Raw genomic sequence first — 16250 nt, forward strand, 5'->3', positions numbered from 1 at the left:
ATCGGGATATTTGATTTCAGTGATTTCAAACAATGCTAAATAAAACAGGAATATAGATTTTCACAATGTCTTTATTAATGTAAAAACATGTTATCATAAATAACAGCCCTACATTTAGACACTCAACAAAAGAGTATGTAATATGTAATCCTGCTGAAATGGATTCAAAAATGTTGCTAGATCAACAAACGTCCTGCCAGATGTTCTGTTCTTGAGCTTTGACTGATTTGCATCTATTTGTATAATCATGCAGAAATTGGACAGCAGATTATTTAGATTATTTTACTTTTTAGAAGCTTTATACGTTCCTTCATTTGGGATCGACCAAAGAAATCTTACCCCAAGCATGCACTGAATTGTTCTGAATTTTATCTTTGATCAATGCAATACAGTGGGAAAGGGAAGGGTACACAAAGTGGTGAAAACATTACCTACATCAAAAACCTCACAGGATTTAAAAAATTGAGTAGTAGGCACTCTGGGTGTGCACCAAGGCATTGTTTTGGTTTTTGAAACAGCTGAATGACACAAATGGCACATTTGATCCCCATCGGAAATTGACAGTCCAATACTAACATGTAACATTTTTTATTTTATTTTCAGTTCTAAATAATTCTTCTAACTACACAATTAACTAAAGTGTTCCTTCTTTTCATTACCAAAGTTTCCAATTGTTTCAATTCTTATTCTTCTCCAGATGACCAAGAGTCCACCCCTTCCTCCTCAGAGTCCTCCCCTTCAACCACATCTCTACACAGCTTCTGCTTTGCCAGTGGAAGCCTTTGTTCCTCTTCTTTATAAAAAACAGGAGGTTTTGGTTCATCGGGTTCCATGTCAGTGTTACCATTTGCTACCTTGAGGTTTTCCAGAGTTTCCCAGGCTTCGCTGTCACCAAAGGTTAGGTTCTGATTAGATTGCTCCGCTTCTCTGTCATTTAAGATATCCGGTTGATGGGTGGCCCCTGTATCCTGGGAGGAACTCCAGAGCTCATTCTGCACACTCGAGCTAAAAAAGCTGCGAGTACCTTCACGCTTAGTTGTAGGTTGTTCCTCAGATTTCTGAACTTGGAAGATGTCACATTCATCTGTCATTTTATCAGGTGATTCAGACTGAACAACACAAATGTCCTCCACTTCTCCTCCTGCCTCACACTCTGGAATAATGTTTTTTGTATCTCGTGTATGGCTTTGAGATTGTTCTACAAATCGATCCCTAGATTGCAGACGTTTGTTTGGACTCTCGAGGAATTCCCATGCTTCTGTTTGAGGATGTCCTTGATCTGTGGTCCAATCAGAACATTCCATGGGATGGTCTTGCAGACCACTGAAGGGTTCCTCTGTAGGAAGCTCCAGGTTTTGGTGAGGTACTACCACGTCTACCAAGTTTTCTGGATGTGGATATTTTACTCTTGCAATTGGCTGAGAGCATTGGCTAGCGTTGGATGACTCTTCATCACCATCTGAACTATTTGAGTTGTTAAGGTTGTCCTGTCTTTCAGGCAAGTTATTGAGTTTGCTGGTGATTGAATCCTCTTCAATGAGGTCCACAGGGGTTTGAATAGATAGGTTTTGTTCATCTCCATCCATTTTCCATTGCTCATTAAACACATTGCCTTGATCCGGAACTTGTGTCCTGTCAGCAGAACTTTCTTGGACAGAATCGTATTCATATGACTCATTTAGATGCATGGAGTGAGTCGAAGGTGCAGTCTCCGGATCGATTAGCTGTAAACCCTCAATTTTTAACATGTCAGTTGTGTTTGCCTTGATGCGTTCAGTCTGTTCCGCTCCTTCAGCAGTATGCTGTTGAAATCGAGCACTGTAAGTGGATATGGACAGGACCTCCAGTTCCTTCTCAACCATTTTGTCGATGCCTTCTTCATAATAGTGCTCCAAAGAACGTGATGTAGACTCGCCACGTTCTGTGAGTTCCTCTGTTTCATCGTCCGATTGGTCTTCGGCATCTCTCAAGATCTGATCTGCATGCTCACCGATCCCTGGTGTGACATACTCCCCAGCTTGGCCAGAGATCATACACTCTGTCTGAGGGTTGTCCCTGTTATACTCTTCATCCAAGGTTTCCCCTACGGCCTCTTCACACAAGTCCTCCATGGTTCCAAATCGTTTGGATTGACTTTCGCCCCAGGCATCAGTCCCTGCCTCCCCGACCTTCCGGCCTTCATCACAGTCACTGGACTCGCTCTCTTCAATGTGTGAGGCCTGGGTGTTGGCATCTGTCTCGTCACTCTTGTAGCGAATCAGAGGCCGCGTGTCAGCCAGTGTGTTATCCTGTGCATAGCTGTCACATTCCAGCTCAGTCCTCCATGAACTAGAGGCATTTGGAGAGTCGTCGTCATTTGCTTTCTCTGGGTCTTTTTCCTCGTCTTGATCGGTGTCCGTGAGTTCCAGGGTCATATGAGAGTCTTGGTGTATTAATGAGTCAACCACATTCTTAATGTCTAGTTCCTCCTGCTCTGGTGCCGACACGTACTCTCCCAGAGCGATACGTTGGGTTTCCCTTTCATCATTTTCAACATTCATGTTTTCTTTCTTCCCTGGGACGTTTCTTTCCATTACTTGATCCCATGTATCCATTTCATCCCCATCCGAATAAACTTTGTCTTCCAAATGTTCCTTGTGTTTCCAAGACCCTTTACATTCTTTACTGGCCTCTGTTAGGCCCATTGGTCCAGTCTCCTGATAATGGAACTCCTCATGCAGTTCTGTTGGCTGGTTGAACATGGTTTCCTCTGTCTGACTCTCAGAGGCTGGACTGCTTGTGCCGGTCTCAAGTGTCGGTTCCATCACTGCTTCAGTTTCAGATCCTGAGCTTCCATCGTTCATCCATGCCGCTTCTTCGCTCTCCGTTCCAGGACCTTCGTGCCATGCATGTATGGGAGAAACTGGAAGGTCAAGTTGAGGTCCTTCTTTTTCACCAGGCACCTTGGGAGTTACCTCATTCAAGTTGTCCTCTGGAAAGGAAAAAGGCCCCTTTGGCTTTGTAACAGGACACTCTGTTTCAAGGATTTCCCTGGGGTTAGTACATTCTTCAGCATCATCACTAAAGATTGGTTTCCCAGTTAGGTGAACCAGGTGACTTATAGACACAACTGGTTGTACTGCGGACAGCCCATCACTGTTCCTGTTTTCCCCCTCCTCTCTGTCCTGTGGAAGGGGTTCGTTCCGGTCAGATCTGGCCGATTTGACATCCACCTCTATCTCTTGCTCATTGAGTGAAGACAGCGGTTCATTGTAGCTGACTTCTTTACTGACTGTTTGGGGCCTGAATTGGACAGAGCCTTGTAACACTTTTGGGTAAGCTGACCTCCCATAGGCTGGTCTGCTAACATCAACCTGCTCTTCTTTTGCCTTCAGAGAACTCTCGTGCGTTTCACTGCACGTCACACTTTTTGGAGTTGAGATTGATGTTATAGAAATGATATTAGTCTTGGATCTAAGGGGTGCTGCCGGAATTGATGATAAAGCCCCGTTTCTGTGACTAGATAATGTCTGAATCTGTGAGGTTTGCTTAACCCCTCGAGGACTGGGTCGAGGATCTGCAGATAATAAAGGCAAAACTAGTTAGTTTATATGACAGACTTAGTAGGCTTGAGTGACAATTACACAATGTAAAAAGGTATACTTCAAGAATAGACATTGACAGTCTTTTTTAAGGTGCCAGAAGACATACAACAATGCATTAATTTCAGTTTACACTGTAAATCTCATGCCCAATTCAAAAAACGGTGTCTCCAAGGCAGTATTAGGAAATGAGTAATGGAGAGATATTGATCATGACTTCTATCTCCTGAAGTCTGAGTTACCGGAAAGCATTGCCATATGGCTCAATGACCTTTGGGGACCCTCTTAGTTGGCTTTCATTACATAGCCAGCCAAAGTGCCTAGCTCAGCCCTCTACTCAGACCATCCCCCATAGTCTTTGTGGTCTAATGTGATTCTGTCTAGTACTGTAGAAGAACGAGTGTCCTCTATTATGATAATGACTCCTTTAAGGATATACTACATGTGATGAAGCAGCAAATGGGAGGACTGTCTAAAGGGGTTGTACAGTAAATCACACTTCAATATTACGGCTAGGACAAGAGCATTAATATGGATGTGTCTCTCTGATTTACAGTATGCAATGAATATTATTTACCTGTGTTGCAAACACTCCTTGGTTGATGTTTTGCGACTTCTACTTTAAGGCTTTCACTGTCCAGTAAAGCTCTGATGAGAATAGAGGGGAGAAAAACATAAAAAGCAGGCAATATTGCAGACATTATTATCATGAAAAGATTAATACATTGTAACGCCTGCAGGTTTATTGTGACACTAAATGATTTAATTTAGCAGGAACTATTCTGCAATGATGTAGAGCTGACTTGGTGTGAGGGGAGTGAAGAAGGGCTTTTGTTGTAATTGAACAACCAGAGTAAGCTCAAATCTCTTGTTATGGAAATGAGTGACATTGTCATTGTCATACCATCTGCAGCACACGATCCTATACCATCAATACCCTCCACACACACACATACACACAGACAAACACACACTGTCTGCACACAAGGACACACACAACCTCTGACAACCCCAAACATTGGGGCAGGTCAAGCAGCTCAAATAGCACTATTGTAACTCATTGATGTGGACTGTGCCCATTCCAACACACATTTGAATTAGTACCTCTATTGAAACAACTCCCATCAGAAAATGCACACATGATTGTTAATTCCAAAGATGTACTTTGTTGGTAGTTGAATTGTGTAACAGCTTCCCTTTTTGACATGTTGTCACATCCAATATTATCAATATGCAAAAGAAAAAGTTTGTAAAATTGTGTGCTGAAATATGAACTTGATGAATATAGCGAAACTAATATTTAGTTTCTCACACTCATTCCTTCCCCCATTCCTGTTACTCTAGAGTCCCATAGCTCCTAAATTATTTCTTCTTGTGTGTCTTGGGGTCAATACTGTGAGGAGAGGATGAAGGGGGAGGAAGAAGGAGGGAGATTGAAATGGAGACAATGTTTGTGTTTGTGTGTCTGTGTGCAGAGAGAGGGAGATAGAGAAAGAAAGACAGACAGAAAGATAGAGACAGAAAGGAGGCGCCACGATCGACATCCATATAAAATTACCCTGCTTAAGACAGCAGCTGAGATTACCCTTTTCAAAAGGCCGACCTTTCATCCAGACTACTGCGACCACTTGGACAAGAGACCATGGACATCCCATGTTCTCACTGGGGGAGGGGCAGGATGTAACGTTTGGTTTGCAAGTTAAAAGCTATGTCTGAATGTAGTTGGACATTTAAATCTGTTTTTAAATGTCAGGAATGAAAGGTTCAAAAGAATTGTCTAAAAAGGGATTCTGGACAATTTAGTTAGTCTCACTGGAAACAAGATGAAAATGTGAGCATGGACAGACATCCAAAAGATTCTTAAATGATTAAAACCTCAAAACCTGAGAACATAAAAAAAAACCTTGGGTATTGATGCATATGTCTTTTTCTATGAACCTAAACCCATAGTGGCTATGGGAGGAAATCACATCTACTTGATTAAGTGATGTTTACTAGGTGATGTTAAACAACATGATTTACTATACCTGTACGTGACCACCTCCAGCCCTAGTGACATCTTCATCTGCAGCAGGCCTCTGCTGTTCATCAGCAACTCATCGATCTGTTGTCCCAGCTCCACCTTCTCCACTTCCAATGCTTCCAGGTGGGCCTGCAGAACAGAAACGTAAGGAGGAAGTGAGGCAACAAATCATCGGAGATTAGTAGCACACACAACACAGGAAGTGACATATTTGAAATGGAAGCATTCCATTTTGTATTGGTTTCGACCTCTTGGACAAGAGGTGTCTCCCAAACCAGGCTAGTTTAGAAGGGTTATTTGACCTTTCTGATATCCCTGTGATCCAGACGTAATTACCATTGCCCTGACCTATGAATATAGAGTCCTGTATGCCTTTCCAGACTTTGGCTTTTTATTCTATTAACATTTGAAATAAGAATACCATTCACCCTAGTAGAATATCTACAAGAGTACCCTTCATTCCAGAAAGTTTCCGCAGGGTTTTAAGACGATTCGTAATAAAAGGACAAGGCCACACATGTACATAACAGACATGTTGCATTTTAACATTCCCACCACATAGACACAAGCCACACTCAGACACAGGACATAATTGAAAGTCCTGAAAAAATAGGCCTACACATTAGGTCATGTTAATTTGGGTCATGCCCATTTACCCGAGTTACCTTTGGCTATGAGGTATTATTTTTGGTCGGTTGTCATCCCCCCCTGACACTTAAGATTAAAGCACTAGTGGCTAAATCAGTATTCTTGTTTGAGATCCTGTCATTCAAGTTGCAACCAGAAATCTTTCCCTAAGCTAAATTAAGTTACGTCCTGACCAGAAGTCAGTCAGCAAGTAGCCAGAAATCCCACATCTGACCAATGAGTTGACAAAAACAATTACACTTCAACTTTGTACCTTCAAGTAACCCGTAAGTTTTACTGCTCATACCTGAAGTGGTTGGAACTCTTGGGTCTGCTGGTATCTTTGTTGGACCACTCTCTTCTCCAGGTACTGCTTTAAATCCTGGGATGAGGCTAGTTCTATCTCCAGGGCCTGAAGTTTCATCTGGCTGTCATTCTTCTCCTGGCCCACCTGTGCCAATCGGGTCGAAGCTTGACTCAGCGACTCCTCCAGACGTGCCACCTGACCCTCATACGCCTCGGTGGCTTCCTGCCACGCTCGAGCAGCCGTCTGGGAGTAGCCGTCCCTCAGGTCCAGGAGGCCTAGCAGCTGGGAGTCCGCTTGAGCTGGCATGGGCGACGCTGTGGGTCTGGCATGTGCTAGCGTCGCGTGCAAGTACGCCACGTTCTCTTCGTGGGTTTGTGTCTGGGAATTGAGCTCCATTTCAAATTGTCTGACCTTCTCCTTCAGCCAGATCTGAGCCCTTCTCTCTTCCTCCATCTCTTTTTCGCTCTCCACCAGCCTCTTCCTAGCCTCCCCGTGGGCGCCTGCGACCTTCTGCCTCTGCAGGCTCAGGCCTCGGAGCTCGGAGCCCAGGCTCGCTATCTCCATCTCCACTTGGACCTTTTTCCTCCAGGCCACCTCCACCTCCAGTCTCGCTCCATACAGCTCGTTCTCCAATTCCTCCCTGCGTGAGGCATCCCCCTTCCCATTGTGCCTCAGGTGCTGGACCTCCTGGCGGAGCACCTCGTTCTCCTCCTCCAGCAACCGGACTCGGCCCAGGTAGGTCCCCAGGCGGCTGTTGAGGTTGAGCATCTGGTGCCTCTCCTCATCCAGTGGGGTGTGGTGGGAACAACGGGTGGTGTGACGCTCCATGTCCTAAAACAACAATACAGGTGCAATAAAAGAGAAAGAGGAAGATGGTGAGGGGTTAATTCTTCCCTCTCTCCAAGCTTGAGTCTTTGTAGATGTGTGTGTGTGTGTGTTGCTACCGTGAGAGGCTCTGTCTCCTGAGCACTAGTGAGAGACACTCCTCACACACTGGATGTAATGCAGGGGGAGGGCCGATAAAGGGAAGGAAGGACGAGGATAGGGGGAGGAGACCAAGGGAGGGCTGTGATGTCGTTTCAGGTTTAACCCTCGCACTTCTATAACGTCTTCTTCTTCTGTTTATTTTGTCTGCCTTCGCGGTGTGGATTAAACACAAAATGTCCTATTTGTTAAAATATAGACTTTACATATGTCTAATATCTAATAAAGGAACTCACCTAACTGACTTGCTTGTACTAAGTATTTCTGTTTCATACCTCTTGCTTTACACTGATATCGAAGATTTATGTGTACAGAAAAGTTTAATGTATAAATGTAAGTGGTTGAACATTATTGCAAAAAAGCAGGTACCATTCTACAGGCTTCTACGTGCCTTGATAGGGGTGCTTCATGTTACAGCAACGGTTCCATTTTGAACTCACTACCTCTCTCCAGTGGCCATCTTGCATATTTGCAACAAGAGAACTTCCAGCCAGGATACCGTATGTATGTCATAGGAATTAAGCCATAATAGGATTGCAAGATTTGGAATCCTTTATATTTTGGCATTTTCTCAATGTGTAAATACAGTGTCGTCAGATTGTTTGTCATTCTGGGGAAAGACAAGATGAAGCAAATGTTGACGCAATATATGTTTCCTGTGGCAAGGTGATTCATAACAGATTAGACTGATTCACAGATCTATAGTGATCACAAGTGTGTACTGTACCTATCACAAAAATTCGGGAGTTTGAGTAAAAGGTCAAATGAAAGTATGAAACAAGTGCCAATTTTGTCGTCAAATATACATTAATTACCGGCAACCAACACATATTACACAAACCAACCATATTTATCTATCCTACTGTTGCATCAACTCTGAGGAGTACTTTGAACAACTGTGGTTGGTCACATGTAACTAAAAAGCAGAAGTAGAGCAGTGGTACAAATATGGCGCAAACAAACGTAGCTGGAATCATCAATTAACCATCAGCAAAGTAGGTGTGATTTTCAATCTCCTACAACAATTTGACAAACTTATATTAAACTTTAGGCAAAGCCTGCTGGTATATGGGAGACAGGACTGTTTCTACAATGGACGAAGAGTTGAATTATGCCACCATACATTTCAAATCTCCAAATATTCATATTCAAAAACGTGAGTCTTGCCTATATTTCTAGTATTCATAGCTAAATGTTTTGTTTATGAGCAATACTGGATACATTCAAGAGATTGAACATGTACAAGAAAACATCTAAATATTTGACAGGATTTAACTATCAATGTCTCACCAATCCTACCTTACAAACTGAAGCAATACACTGAAATACTGCTTACATTACGGTTCTGTTTGCTGTATATCAGATGACAAAGAAAAGGAAACTATATATTCAGATATAAAGGTGAAGGAAAGTGTACTTGATCAGACAGCTACTCCAGAAGGTAAGTTTTCATTGGATAACTTAGTGATAGATATCAGAGATAACCATCTCATCTATAATCATACAGTAGTTTATCAACTAAAACCATAAGTGTAGTCACAAAAAACAACAGTACTGTTCGTTGAGCATGAACAGTATGAAATCCTGTAATCATTTATATCTCCCTCAGGGAATGAGAAACCCAATTCCCATTGTCAGCCGGTCAGAATAATGGGATTGTGTCTGGGTATTCTTTGTTTTTTGTTGGTAATAGCCAATATTGCCCTCAGTGTCTACTGTAAGTATAACTCAATATGTATATATTTTATCACAATTCCACACCCCACACCCCCGACACCATATATAATGAAATACATTATTTTATTTCTCAATAGTCAGAGCTGTCATTGCTGAGATCAACACAAAATTGGTGAGTGAACTAAAATGGCTAATATAAGTCATTTCCTGTTGTGGCCAACCAATAATTAATTAAACTAATTGTGTTTTGCAGAGTGATTACAGCAACATCACCTCAGAGAACTATCTTTTAAATGTAGAGCTGGTCAACTTAGAAAGACAGAAACAAGAGTTGTCAAAAGACAGGGATAGACTCAACTGGACTGCTGAGATCAACACAAAATTGGTGAGTGAACTAAAATGGCTAATATAAGTATTTTCTGCTTGTGGCCAACCAGGTCTTTTTAGCCAATAACTAATTAAACTAATTGCAGAAACAAGAGTTGTCAAAAGACAGGGATAGACTCAACTGGACTCTTGAGGTCATACTTCAGTTTGACAATTTTCCAGTTCATGATTACTGTCCACAGAAACAAGGAAATCCCAAAGGTAAGTCTCCCTTCTTTCAAAATAATCAAAATAATCAAGAAATAGCCTTAAACATCTATTGTTCACTTCATGAAGTCCTTTTTATGCTTTGTGTTGCACAGAGAGAGAATGCAAACCCTGTCGCGATAACTGGATTGTTTTTCAGTCTAGTTGTTATCAGTTCATGGAAGGGTGGAAGTCATGGTATTGGAGTCAAGAGGACTGCAAATCTAAGAATGCCAATTTGATTGTCATAGAAAGTATGGATGAACAGGTGGGATATATTCACATACCTGTGTTTATTTTTTATCAAACTTGTTATACTCAATGATTACTTCTTGTCTGTAGGAATTCATCAGTAACTACACCAGCTTCTATTATGATGCATACCATGGGTACTGGATTGGTTTGAGTAAAACAGAGATGCCAAATCAGAGATGGAAATGGGTTGATGGCAGCAACCTGACAACAAGGTATGGACCTACTTTCTGACACACAAAATTAATGTACATTTGTAATTGAATATACTGCTGCATTAATACTGACCTGACCTGTATTCATTGACCAACTTAATAAAATACACCTACTTTGCAGTAGCCTAGAAGATAACTCAGATTTATTTTTGCACAGCTATGTGACACCGAGACCCATTGGTTCTAGCGGTGACTGTGTGTTGGCTATGCCACAAAGCTCCAGATTTCCCGAAATTACACCTTTGACTAACTGGGATACAGCATCTTGCCAAATGAATAACAGATGGATCTGCAAGACTAAGGCATTAATAAAATAGGCTTTTTATTTTTAGTATTGCTGCTATTGTACTGAAGAGTAGTTTTTTTTTAACCTGTGTTGGACTATGGTGATCTTTTATATATGCATGCCTCTGCTAACTGTCTTCGTATGGTGGATACACCATGCTTCACTGCGATTCATTACAAATTGTAAAGCTCTGACTCACCACTGTTATACTCTCGGGTAGGATGGCCTGCTTTGGCCACCCGTAGGCTCTGTCATTGGTACACCTTCATTTATAAGGCAATTCTTGGTCTGCTACCAAACTACCTGTGTGTTTTCATTATGCAGAAAAATGCCAGGCAACACTCCTTGCGTTCTCAGGACTTTTTTATGCTCGCTGTCCCAAATGCCAGAATGGAAATGGGAAAAAGGGCTTTTATGTATTGTGCACCCTTATCATGGAATGTGTTGCAGAATGATTTAAAACTCAGAGAACTGATACCTCTTACTGCTTTTAAATCTAAAATGAAAGAAATGGAGGCAGGTTCCCCAAAATATCTCAAAATCAATGTTTTTAAATTATTCAGGTTATGTAACTGACTCAAACTTTTTTATTATTTTTGTTTTACTTGTCTCATTCTGTGTTCTTCTGTCTGTAACTATGTGTTCTTATGTTGCTGCCTGTCTTGGCCAGGGGGGTATTCGTCGTAGCTCGCTAAGCGGTTTAGCGAGCTAATTTTCAGGCTAAGATAAAAAACGCCCCTCTTTTTGGTTCGTGGAAGCAACTTTCGATAAATCACCATAGTAACATCATTTAGCACTAACCTGCTCCAGAGCAGGCTAACTTAAGTGTAGCTGGATAAGCTTGCCACACCTACGGAAAATAACATGGCAGCTCCCTTTTTGAGAGACCCAGTTGACCAAGGAGCTATATTTTAGTTCGATTAGCTTTCCATACCAATAGAGTTCTTCGCGATTGCCAAGATCCTTTATTTCACACGGATGAGTTATTGTTTGAGCGATATCGATTCAGCCGACAAGGACTCATTTATTTGCAAGACCTTCTCGGCCGTAAATTGCAAATATCACACGCCGCAGCAAGCTTTATGCTTTATTATGAGCTTATGCTGCTGTATGTGAATATGTAACGCTATGTTTTACGAAATGTCTTGTCTTATCTGTTGTGCCTGTGCTTTTTATATGTTTCACTGTGGGAGAGTGGGAAACGTCATATCGATTCCTTTTTATGTCTTGACATGTGAAGAAATTGACAATAAAGCTACTTGAAACTTTAACTGTGCTTCAGACTCTAAGCCTTGAGTTTTTTTTGCGTCAGGTAGGCTATAGGCTACATTTTTATACAGTATAGGCGATGCAGAAAACATTGGCAAAGCCGCAGCATGCGTTGCTGTAAGAAAAGTGTACTTGGCGCTTAACCAGCTGATGAATCAATTAATCATATTCCCTGGCCATGTCCCAGTCAATGAAATCAAGTCTAGATCATTATTTTCGCTAGCAAGATCTCATTCGATTATGAATTTCCATTAAGCCTATACCAGCAGGCACATTTAAAGAAATGTGATCAGATTTTTTGGGGTAACGAGGCACTTAAGATGAGCCTATACATTTCCCCAAAACATTCGCATTTAGCTTATCGGCAATTTTTTGCCAAGCTGCTTGTCTTACTCTGGCAGCGGTGTTTGACTTAGCCACGATAATATGCTTATTGTCTTCTTAGATACTCATTATAATAGTTTGCTCGGATGGCGAGAATAGCCTATCACCGCTCTCTCTTTCGTCTTTCCCGCCATCATACCGTTAGAAAATCAGAGTTTTGGTGATCGACCTTTCCTGCATTTTGAAGTAGGACGTGCACGTGCAATTTCCCTGATAAGTTTAGCCTGATTGAAATTTACCTCATGATTTTGATGCGGATCAGCCATTGACGAACCGATATTTGCTGTTCTCACTCATCTCGCTAATGTTAACGGGCTAAAGGGACAATTGATTAACTTAGCTTCAACCCTTACGACGAACGGGGCCCAGGTCTCCCTTTAAAAATAGATTTTTTAATCTCAATTGGATCTTCCTGGTTAATAAAGATTAAATAAAAAGAGTAAATTAAAACGCATGAGGCACACAGAACCACAATCCTGCACTACTAGAAAATGTTAAGTTTGTATGGAATTATGTGGAGACTTACACCTACATGTACACAAGTCAATTTAACACAGGTTACATTTATTCATTCAGGCTATGTTCCAGAGAATTGTACAGTTAACTGTTTAATAAGTATTTAAACCCTTCTCTTTCAATTAAAGTATCTAAATCTATCATTGGGATGTTGTATCACTGTCGGATATTTATAGTGGAGTGGAGGGGTCAAACATAATCCTTTTGTAAATAATGACTACAAATGTCCTGGAATATTTGTCACCAGAAAAGAAAACTACTTAAGTGATCCATACATATAACAAGTCTCATTTTAAGGTGTATGCTGTCTAATACCCTCATTGACACATTTAAATGGGAAAAAATGTGTATCAACTTCAGGGACACAGCTTCAAGTAAACTGATAATTATCATGAATTGAAATACATTAATACTTAAATAAAAAAGAGAAGGCAAACAATTTATAATGCAATGGACATTTATGATATTACTGGATAATGCACTAGAAGCTGTATAGGTACATAAACCAAACACAAATTTAACAAGCTCATGTTTAAAATGTTAAAAATGTTTACAAACTTTTGCCCATCTTTGTCTGCTAACAAGTGCATTACAATAAATATGATGGTAAAACTTTATCTGTAAAAATAAATTACATTTACAGGATACTGCTCAGGTGAGACATGACATAATCTGCTAGTTGTTTCTTTGTTGTGACCTAACGGGCCAATGGTCTGCACACAAGAGGGAACTAAGTCTTTCTATGTGGTTTCAGGTCATTTCCAGGATCATTGTTAACTTAATCAATTTAGTTCCATTTTCAGTTATTTTCTCTTTTTCTTCCCTTTAAGAGGTGTTTGCACAAGCTCTGTGTCCTCAATGATTTTCTCTTCCTTGCATCTTTTCTTTTTCCTCTTAATCTCATCCTCTATTGGTTCAGGGTTATTAGAACTATCCACTTCTATTACAGTGTCCCTCTTCCTTTTTTTTTTTTTTGGTAAAACCTCAACAGTTCTGGTTCGGGAGGCTTCCCAGTCATTACTCTCCTCAACCACTGCAATCTCCCCTGTGCTCTTGGAGGACTTTTTTTTCTTCTTCTTCTTCTGTTTGGTGTTAGTCTCTGCATCCGTCTGGTGCTGGGTGAGACTGTCTTCTATTTTCTGGAAAGAAGCCTCTTCGGCCTCTTCTGCAGTATTGGTCACTTGAGGGGTGACAGAGGTGTCGTTTCCTAATTTGTTCAAAGTGTCCCTATTCCCCTCTGTAACCTTTCTTTTCTTTGAACGTTTCTTCTTAGTTGTCTGAGCTTCAATTTCATTTTCTATGGGAGTAGGCTTTGATTGAATTGACGTGCTAATGTCCATCAACCCTTCACTGTCACTGTTCAAACTTTTCTTTTTGTTCTTTTTCAACCTCATTTCAAGATTAGTACTTTCAGTGACAATATCATCAGTCGTTATTTGATCTTTATTGTCCTTCTCCTCCTTTCTTTTAGCCTTTTTACAATGGGGCTCCTTAGCTGGTTCCTCCACCACATCTGGGGTTACAGGTTCTGTAGCGGTGGGTGTTGGTTGGTTCTTCTTGCCGTATTTTAACATGAACTCTTGCTCCTGCTGTTCCAGTCTTGCTAGCTTGGCACTCATGGTTAGGCCATGTCTGGCTCCTCTGTTGGGAAACAGAGGGAGGACCAAGTTTAAATGCAGTCTTACTAGTCACCAGTAGGTGGTTCAGGAAATGTAAAATAAATCAATAAAGAATAAGTCTTTAAGTTCACCAGAGAGGAACAACAAATAGCATAGACTGCTAACAATCAACTTACTTGTGAGCGGTGAGCCCACCACAAGCCTTCAAGAGATCAGCGTCCGATAACCTTTGCAAATAAATTACATGGGAATTGGAAAATGATCACTGCACAACAATGTAGCCTAAATCCAATCTTTCCATAAATAACTCCTAAAACTTAGCACGCTTTTATCCAAAGCGGTGTACAGGCTAATGTACAGTTTCTGATTCAATCAGTGATGGGGGTCTTACTTGGTGGTGCTGGAGAGGTCTAGTCTCTGGTCTTCATCGTCAGAGCTGCTGCTGTCATCTGAACTGGAGGACTTATTCTCTGAGTGTTCTTGTCCTGATAGTAGAGTGGCCGACTAACAGGGTGACACGGATAGTGCAATGGTCAATATGATAGGGTTAGGGTTACATTGTTAGCTTTTGGAAACATTGTTTATCATCTCCTGGGCCAAAGTAATACGTTATGTTACATTTTCCAATTCAACTGAACTTGAGTCATCTGCACTATGAACTGTATAAGGCTATAGCAAAATATGTTCTTTTAATTTTCCATTGCTATTTAAAGGAAAGTTAAGTATTGTACCTTGACAAAGCGTCCATATAATTTGGCTTTGGCCAGCAATGCTTTTCTTGGCTTTTTGTTGGAGATCAAACCTTCCTCATCTTCCTCCACGATCTTCTTCATCTTCACACCATTCTAAAACAGACAACCATGTCTTAGAATAACTTGTGAACGCACTTACGGTAATTGGACAGATACACATTCTGTACAACAGGTTCGTACCTGGTCCGACTCCACCTCCAGACTGGACGAGGCTTTGTTGAATACATGGTCCCACCAGTGGAAGGTGAACTGCTCGCTGTGGCAATGTCCCACCCCACTCTTATCACATTTCACTTTGACGTTGATTGCTTCTGATATACCATTCTCCTCTCGACCTAGACCTTTACCTGGAGACAGTTTTTTTTTGTGCCATGGTTAGACTCGTATAAACATGGATAGACAGTAGCTGCCCAGGCTGACTATAAGCACGCTAACTAGCCAGGGGGCTGAACGAACACTATTCTCTGTAATAGACTGTTTTCTTAGCTAAAACAGCTGACTACGTTACCTTGTTCCCAGCCATGACGCAGTAGCTGTTGTTCAGCAAATTTCATTCCACGGCTTTTCTCCTGTACAGTATCAGCCATGTTTATCTGTGAATTACAAATTCAGAATCATTTTTGAGCTCAAACGTTTGATGACTGGACTGTAGCCTATCTAGCTTGTTTAATGAGCAGGTTGGTTTCTTTGATTCGTCTAGTTAGAGAACATGCAAAAACGGTATACGGTGATAGTTTTTAGGATAGTAGAATAGTTCATTGTGATTTACCTCGCAAAACTAGTTGTAGACAAGCCATGCGGTACAATTAGAAAGTTGACATGACACCGGAAGTACAACGTCGACGTCAAAATACGTCATTTGGGTAACATTCAAAGCAAGTCCGGACTTCACTTGATTGGGCTTCAATTGGATAGCTTATAATCGCTCAAGAGAAATCTAGCAATCTTACTACATTCAATCTAGGCGCGTTGTACATTTACATTCAGCACAAATTCGAGGAGTGTTTGCTTGTTGATAGAATCTAGCGCAGAAAATAGACCGTTCAAACACACGACTAAACGTGGCCGTGTTGAATGTGCCCCACAAAGCCCGAAATCAACTCATGATCGGACACTTTACTGTGGTCCATTTGACTACTAGTTGTAATATCCCATAATAAGTGTATTATTGGCAGGTTTAATACA

At 41.2% G+C, this 16250-nt stretch overlaps 3 protein-coding genes across 3 annotated transcripts; 1 reads left to right on the top strand and 2 right to left on the bottom strand.

The window, feature by feature from the left end:
- Positions 1-113: 113 nt before the first annotated feature.
- On the bottom strand, positions 114-7366 carry nes (nestin). The gene is made up of 4 exons (XM_067238389.1): positions 6539-7366; positions 5609-5733; positions 4159-4229; positions 114-3556 (listed from the first exon to the last, which is right to left on the bottom strand). The coding sequence occupies exons 1-4, from the start codon at positions 7364-7366 to the stop codon at positions 684-686; spliced, it is 3897 nt and encodes a 1298-aa protein (XP_067094490.1). The 3' UTR covers positions 114-683.
- A 1240-nt stretch (positions 7367-8606) lies between these two features.
- Positions 8607-10711, top strand: LOC136944221 (asialoglycoprotein receptor 1). Its single transcript, XM_067237897.1, has 9 exons — positions 8607-8678; positions 8886-8963; positions 9132-9239; positions 9337-9371; positions 9453-9584; positions 9673-9787; positions 9889-10040; positions 10115-10239; positions 10397-10711. Exons 1-9 carry the CDS (start codon positions 8615-8617, stop codon positions 10554-10556), a joined length of 969 nt encoding a protein of 322 aa, XP_067093998.1. The 5' UTR covers positions 8607-8614; the 3' UTR covers positions 10557-10711.
- A 183-nt stretch (positions 10712-10894) lies between these two features.
- Positions 10895-15885, bottom strand: gpatch4 (G patch domain containing 4). The gene is made up of 8 exons (XM_067237896.1): positions 15835-15885; positions 15574-15658; positions 15246-15412; positions 15045-15158; positions 14705-14817; positions 14490-14540; positions 12539-14335; positions 10895-11186 (listed from the first exon to the last, which is right to left on the bottom strand). Exons 2-7 carry the CDS (start codon positions 15650-15652, stop codon positions 13498-13500), a joined length of 1362 nt encoding a protein of 453 aa, XP_067093997.1. The 5' UTR covers positions 15653-15658; positions 15835-15885; the 3' UTR covers positions 10895-11186; positions 12539-13497.
- Positions 15886-16250: the final 365 nt, after the last annotated feature.

Source organism: Osmerus mordax, chromosome 6, assembly GCF_038355195.1.
Source record: "Osmerus mordax isolate fOsmMor3 chromosome 6, fOsmMor3.pri, whole genome shotgun sequence".
NCBI lineage: Eukaryota > Metazoa > Chordata > Actinopteri > Osmeriformes > Osmeridae > Osmerus > Osmerus mordax.